This window comes from Quercus lobata, chromosome 9, assembly GCF_001633185.2.
Source record: "Quercus lobata isolate SW786 chromosome 9, ValleyOak3.0 Primary Assembly, whole genome shotgun sequence".
NCBI classification, from domain to species: Eukaryota; Viridiplantae; Streptophyta; class Magnoliopsida; order Fagales; family Fagaceae; genus Quercus; species Quercus lobata.
This window is the reverse complement of record NC_044912.1, coordinates 6629121-6636361: the sequence shown is the minus strand read 5'-3', so window position 1 is coordinate 6636361 and position 7241 is coordinate 6629121. Positions and strand designations below refer to the sequence as shown.

The window sequence follows — 7241 nt, the reverse complement described above, 5'->3', positions numbered from 1 at the left end:
TTTTAGTCTTTTTTTATAAGGAGGTTAGAAACCTTTTTTAAAGGAGTCTTAAGTCTTGAGCCAACACGATTATAAGTTCCACTCAAGAGTCATGATCAAAGACTTAGAACTTTTAAAAAGAACTGGGCAAATTACACTACACAGTTGCATTTTTTTTTTTTAGAAATTAAAAACACGGAGAGAGAATGAGGTGAACTCTGATAATTCATAATAGTACTCGGTAAATATATCGTTTCTTTTCAAAAAAATTACCTTTTATTAAAAAAAAAAAAAAAAAAAATTGCTTCTAAGTCCAACCTTTCGAAGCAAGCCACGGAAAAGATCCACTCCAAAACAAAATTATGAAAACAGAAAAGCAAGAATAATAGGTTTTGAAAGTCAAAGGAGAACATCCTAAGTAAATGAAAATGTATAGCATAACTAACAAATTCTGAATATGCATTAGCCAAACTTTAGGACACCTTAAACTTATGTAAGAAGATTTATCGAATATTCTGAAACACTATTGAGCGAGTTTCAATTGTAAAACTACCACCATTGCAAGCAACCCATCCTTCAAGCTTGAATATATGCAAATAGAATAATAGCAACATTAATAATAAAACATTGAAATTCAACAACCATTATAGCTTTACCTGAAGACATTCCTGTATTTTACTACTGGATTATAACCTGATTACGGCACCTTCAATCTGGAGGTCCCGGACCATGTCACTCATTCCAATCCTGTGTACATCAGCCTTTTTCATTGTACATGCTTCAATTCTAGCTCAACTTGATTTCAGTTTTCATGCATTCTTCTTGTCTAAACACACACAAGCAACTAAAAACAACCACATTCCAGCACACAAATTTTAACCATCACAAACTTTAAAGATGATAACACTAATGAAATTCATCAGTTGGCTTAAGAGTACATATCATTACATGTTTACAGAAATAGACAATTATCAGTACAGCTTAAACATAAATCACACTGCATACAGATTTAACAACAATGAAGCCTTGCTTCCATTTTCATAGTTGTCAAATCCTCATACTAATTCCAAACGATAGCTTAATTCATTATATACATATATAATTTGTTCACAGCACCAGCAAATGAGGACGCATTGTACTTGTAAGGTCCTCTCATAAGAACACCAAGGCTGTCCAGTGCACCTCAACATTATACACGAGAAGTGACGGTACAGTAATCGATTGTACTTGTTTCACTCTGTAACAGAGTCCAGGGGTTGTTAAAATCTCGATCAAGGATATCCGATCTCACAATTCTACAAATCTTAAACATCAATGACTTCAACCAGAAGTCTATTAAGAACAGGATTAATTAAAATCCCGACCTAGATTGGGTTTTCCAAGAGAAACCTTTAAATTCAACTTGGAGCTGAAATAAGCCTAAGCTGGTAGCTTTTTTAGAGTTTTTTGGGGGGGTAGGGTGGGGCAGAGGAGAGTAGAGGGAAATGGGGGTGTTAGTCAATTTGAGTTTGTTGAAGGAGGCTATAGGCTTTTGAATGTAAAATACCATGGGTCTGGGCTTTGTAAAAGACAATGACACTATTTTTGGAACTGAAAGAAATGGAAAGGGAGGAGAGGAGAGTAGAGGGAAAGATGGTTGGAATATACTAAAATTCTCTTTTGAGGTGAAAAAGAGTGAACTGGTTTGAGGAGACTTTGGGGAATGTTTGCAAATGTATGTAAGTAGGAAAAGGAAGACTAATAATTCTTTTAATTTTTACCCGTACTAATATTAGTAAGGGTATCTTCAATCAGATCCTATGATCTGATCCGCAGACCCTCCCAGAGATCCTAAGTATGATCCTGATTTAACAACCCTGATGAAACCTCTGGATTCAAGATCTCATCAAGCGACACCAATTCTGGATCCTCAAGCGCGAACAGCTGTTCATAATAACACTCCAAGGTTAGCTTTTAGAAGACCAATTTATCTGAAGATAAAAGACACAAATAATCCACATTGAATAACTCAAAAACTACCCACAAAGGAGTATAAAAAGTCTTGAGCTGCAAATTAACACAGCTTAAATTTTCTTCAAAAAACTTGCAAGATCAATTAATAAACAATATCTTGAGAGTTTTCACTTACCAGATTGGCATCTGACCCACTGCATGATCCATTGTCCTTATCAGAGACCATGTTTTTCAGGGTCCCATCATCAAAAGCAAGATTAGTTTGACTGCTAGACATTTTACGAAAGAACTCATCTGGATTAATAAGAGTTAAATCCCTGGACTCCGAGAAATTGGGAGCTGGCACATTCATGCCAGACTGGTGATGCACCCTCCAATAACCACTGTTTAAGTCATTGGTAAAAGGGTAAGACATGCAAGAAGAACCTAACTCTGCTTGCATGTGCGAGTGTAATGGGGATAGCATGTCGCAACCTAGTGGCTGTGGTGTGTCAGGGAACATATTCGAGCCTGCCTCCACCTGCAAATCAGCCTGATGATAGAAACATAAATGAATAAGATAGGTACTTAACTAGTTAACTACCCTTGGAAAAGAGATGTTATTGTTTTATGCTTGAATTTAATTCTTTCCTCACCTCATCAGATGTCACTTCTGCCACTTGATTATTTGCAACATAAGTGTTATAACCATTGTTTTCAATGGGCACTATAGTGTCAGTTGTTATTCCATCAGAATTTTCTTCAGGAAGATGTCGAAAACTTGGGCAATAATTGTCAGCTTCACTACCAAAGTCTGGAGACATTGAAACAGCAGTAAGGGGGGTTGAAGTTGATGGGGAGAAAAGGTTGCAATCTACTGACCCTGGTGGAGGGATAAAGAACCTTTCGAAGGCTTTGTCCATATCCAGATTGAAGTCAACCTGATGGAAGACAAATGAATATCTGAGATAAGTATATATTTTTAGTTATCTGCACTTTTAGTTCCCACAAAAGAATAATATTGACAACTGTTTCAAGCTGAAAGTAAAATTCATTCTCACTTCTGTAGTATTTACTTCTGCCACTTGATTTTCTGCAGCATATGCATTATAATCATCGTTACATGCAAGTGGTGCTGCATTGTCAAATCCTGTTATGCAAGTAATTGGATGGTATTCAGCTTGCTCAGGCAATTCTTGAGATGCTGGAGCCAATGTTGGCTCAGATTGTGTTTCTTTATGAGAAGATTTGACAGTGATTGGAGTTGAAACATCAGTAGTGGTGAGGGGTAAACTGGATGGAGAGTCCTCTGAAGGGACATAGAATGCACCCATGAGAAGTTCAATGTCCTCCTCACTTAAATCAACCTGACAAGAAACATGAGTGCACAAGATAAGTACTTGATTAATTTACTATACTTCTCAATTCCAACCAATATATATATATATATATATATCTCACCCCTTCCGCTTGATCATCTGCAATATATGCTTTATGATGTTTGTTGTCATTGTTACACTGAACAAGTTCTGTATCAGACATCATTTGATCAGAAATTTCAGCTTGCACTTCCAATACTGGAGATACAGGAGACAGTGCTGGCCTAGACTTTGCAGGTCCACCTTTGTTACTCTTTTCTTCATTATTGAATAAACGACAAAGTACAAAGGGCTTCTGCATAATGTTAAGCACCCAAGTGAATTGGACGAACATGTCATCCTTGTCTTATATATACTACAAATTGAATTACCACAAAGATGAAAATAACAGAATGTAAATATATATCAGAAATGTTGTAACTAACAATGACATAGAGGAGGTTAATTGTCCTACAAAGCCATTTGATATATAATAGGTTTCGGTAAAACTTTTTTTGATTTGGAGCTAGTGAGAGCACATTCACATTAACAATTTTAAAAAAATCATTACAAGATAACAATATTAAGCATGGTTTAGTCAACTCCATGCAGTCCACTAGCAACAACACCAATCAAAATCCACTATCAATAATATGGATTACAACCACGTTCAACAAAACCTCAATCAAATTAGCACACTCTCACAAGCATCACACACAAATGTCAGAAACAAAAACTCTCCCAAATGCCATTACATCATAAACGAGACACACAATCTCAAAACCTTTATACACCCAATACCACTCTTACATTAACAAAACAAATTCACAATTCATACATGTGAGTATCGTTCAACCCAAAAGAAATCATCAAACTACTTTTTAAAAAAAACTCACACCCTGTTCTTAAGAGTCTCCTCCTCTCCTCAATAGGGGAACTTCTGAGCTAAAATCACTAATCCCTTGCAACACTGTCTACATGTCAAATTTCAATATCTATCACTTGATGGATTAAGAATACCTTCTTTAATGAAAATTAAATATTAAAAAGAGAGAGAGATAATTAACCCAGCAAGAATGTTAACCCTCACTAAGAATTAACAAAAAATTAACAGCTTCCACAATCCTAGCTAATTGAATCAATCCTCTTTTAAAGTTACCTCCAATGATTTTGGAGGCAAAACAATCTCAAATCAACACACACACTCAGTTGAGTAATCAATAAAAAATCTGAGGTCAATTTAACATCAATCAAACAAACTGAATAGCAAAAGCCAACCTGGCCGGGGTGTTTTCCATCAAACTCCTTCTGGGTTGTGCTGTACTCATGCATTACCCAACTAGTCCCTATTCCCTTCCCTTTTCCCTTAGTACTCCCTATATGGAAGACCAGAGATTTCTTCACTCCAACCACGATCCCTCCAGACTCGATTTCCCGATCTTTACCGGTTGATTTCCAGAACCCAGCCTTAGTTTGCCTGTTCACCAGTTCCTGTTTCTGACCCCTTTTTCTCTTTTTTGGATTATCGTTCTGATGCTTCAGGCTCAGTACAGTGAAGAAGAACCACTCTTGGTCCTCCGAAGCAATCCCAGTTTTAACTACAGTACAAGAAACCAGACTTAAGCACAAAATTTTGACACCCAAAACGGGAAAAATCATATGGCCATGTACATTATATAATTGCTCAACTGTGAGATAATTATGAGGGCACATTATGCAAATCTTATGTAATCTAGTAAGTATAATACTAACAAAGAAGTCACATAACATTGAAAGTTCAAAAATTCTTACAAAGGCTGATTCAGAATTTGTTATCAAAGTGAGCAAAAAGAGAAAACAATAGTACTTCCCAAATTCACCACAACAAATTAACTACAGAGAAAGTTTCATTCTTTATACAAAAGAAAACGCTAACTAGATACAACAAGAAGACCAGAAAACAGATACAACAGCAACAACAGAAAAAAACACACACTTAGGACTCGAATGTAGATTCAAGTAGCTGTCATGATGTCTGTAACTATTTCTTTTGATCAAATAATGTAACACACTAGTCCAGCAAAATTCTATAACAAGAACAGAGAATAAGCAACAATAAACAAACTAATACAATGTAAAACATTTTCCTACCTTTTCACAAAAAAAGCATTAAATTTTCCATGAAATGAAGGTGGGTGTGTGATAATAAAAAACAAGAAGATTACTTGGTAAATCCCATGGCTCATCTTCATAGAACTCAATTTCGGGTATAAACCAAATGTCTTTATCATTGCCGGTGATCTTTGGCTTCAGGTAGAGTTCGATGAGCTCCTTGTCCTTAGGACTAAATCTGAACCCAGGTGGCAAATCAAAACTCAATACTATCATCTCTCAGTCACAGGAAGCCTTTTTATTGAGATGCCCTGAAAAAGTTTTACTGAGAAACCCGGAAAATGTTTTACTGAAAAACTATCTAAGAAAGAAAGATATTAGGAATTGGATGAGCTCTTGAAATCCATTACAGAAAACAAGAGCAGCTGTGAGAAAGCAGTTTGCCCTGCTCTTCTTGTCTTTATACTACTCATGATACGTCAAGTCATTGTCAACTATCTTCACTAGCAAGTCTATACAGTAACCAAGTCTAAATATAAGTTTCGACTTTATTTATTTATTTATGCATGAGATTCTAGTTCTAGATTCTTCTGTCCATCTATTCATTGTTTTAATTTAAACAATAATAATAATAATCTTATTAATGTCTTTTTAATCAAGTACAATTAGTCAAGTGATAGTGGTAAACATTTTTTATTGTATTAATAAGAACACAACAAATCGTGACAACCACACCGCAATAAAGACAAAAGTGATATGAAAATGTTTTATTACCATATAATTTCTCTTTTTTAAGTGTTTTCTTTTTTAATATTTAAAAATAAATAAATAAAGCTACCACAGGACGCAAACAAATTTTATTAGAAAAAGCTTATAAATTACTAAATTAGTGTGGTAAAAATATGGTTATTGATATTTAGTCAATATTATGGTAACACAGAAAGAAAAGTAAAGTTTAACATATTATGATTTTTTATTTTAATATTTTTTTAATATAAAATTTGATAATAATGGTAATTATTAATTTGTCTAAAATTATTAATAAGTATTTATTTACTATAATTGTATTTATATATGGAAGTTTTTTTTTTTTTTTTTTTTTTTTTTTTAAGTTGCAACTTGCAAGCCTCCACATGCAAACACGCTCACTCAAGATCACGCGCGCTTTTCCGCAGACTTTTTATTTTTTTATTCTTAAAGTGGAACCACCATGCAGTCTGTGCTTCACTTTGGTACTGTTTTAAAAAAAATCAAACCAACTCCTACTTTCTTTCATTAAAAAAAAAAAAAAACTAACTTTTACTTTAGGTGTAAATTTTGTTTTCCTTTTATTTATTGTATGGAAATATAATTGTACATTAAAAAATTTTAAAGCTTTATAAATAAAATAGTATATTCTATTTTAATAAAGAAATAAGCTCATTTAAATGAGAATATGTTGTGTTTCTTTTTAATGAATAATATTATGTTCACAATATTTTTCTTGTAAATTTTTTTTAAAGAAAATGTTTTATTGTGAAAAACTTATGTGACATTTTGTTACTAGTTATTTACATATGCTACTAATATCACATTTTAACCTACTATTAGTACTTCTTCACCTAAGAGATTTTCATAAACTAATTGGACATTTTCATAATTTGAGGATAATTCTTCTGCTTCATGTTTCAAAACGTACTTTAAAACCATAATTAGTGATCTCTAATTTTGCTCCCAAAAAAATTGTCAGTATTGACTTAACTCTGTTCCTCCATTGGTGAACATTTTTTTTTTTTTCCAAAAAACACATCATTTTTCTTCTTCCCTTGCATTCGAAGCACTAGGGTCGGTGTGGGACCAAACTTTTGTGTGTAGCGTAGCGTTTTAAGTGATATGCCGAAT

At 33.8% G+C, this 7241-nt stretch overlaps 2 protein-coding genes across 2 annotated transcripts; both read right to left on the bottom strand.

The window, feature by feature from the left end:
* Positions 1 to 1726: 1726 nt before the first annotated feature.
* On the bottom strand, positions 1727 to 2845 carry LOC115960769. Its single transcript, XM_031079760.1, has 3 exons — positions 2568 to 2845; positions 2108 to 2452; positions 1727 to 1902 (listed from the first exon to the last, which is right to left on the bottom strand). The coding sequence occupies exons 1-3, from the start codon at positions 2832 to 2834 to the stop codon at positions 1810 to 1812; spliced, it is 705 nt and encodes a 234-aa protein (XP_030935620.1). The 5' UTR covers positions 2835 to 2845; the 3' UTR covers positions 1727 to 1809.
* A 49-nt stretch (positions 2846 to 2894) lies between these two features.
* On the bottom strand, positions 2895 to 5799 carry LOC115961128 (NAC domain-containing protein 91-like). Its single transcript, XM_031080162.1, has 4 exons — positions 5474 to 5799; positions 4548 to 4867; positions 3373 to 3585; positions 2895 to 3278 (listed from the first exon to the last, which is right to left on the bottom strand). The coding sequence occupies exons 1-4, from the start codon at positions 5634 to 5636 to the stop codon at positions 2910 to 2912; spliced, it is 1065 nt and encodes a 354-aa protein (XP_030936022.1). The 5' UTR covers positions 5637 to 5799; the 3' UTR covers positions 2895 to 2909.
* Positions 5800 to 7241: the final 1442 nt, after the last annotated feature.

Bases quoted from the DNA above. Each gene is read 5' to 3' on its own strand.
- LOC115961128 (XM_031080162.1), bottom strand. From the start codon at position 5,636: ATGATAGTATTGAGTTTTGATTTGCCACCTGGGTTCAGATTTAGTCCT. The intron at 4,868-5,473 runs GTAATCTTCTTG...CTTGTACTGTAG, and splicing joins TGAGCCATGGGATTTACCAA to TTAAAACTGGGATTGCTTCG. The intron at 3,279-3,372 runs GTGAGATATATA...GTTTCTTGTCAG, and splicing joins CAGATGATCAAGCGGAAGGG to GTTGATTTAAGTGAGGAGGA.
- LOC115960769 (XM_031079760.1), bottom strand. From the start codon at position 2,834: ATGGACAAAGCCTTCGAAAGGTTCTTTATCCCTCCACCAGGGTCAGTA. The intron at 2,453-2,567 runs GTGAGGAAAGAA...GCTGATTTGCAG, and splicing joins CAGAAGTGACATCTGATGAG to GTGGAGGCAGGCTCGAATAT. The intron at 1,903-2,107 runs GTAAGTGAAAAC...TATTATGAACAG, and splicing joins GTGGGTCAGATGCCAATCTG to CTGTTCGCGCTTGAGGATCC.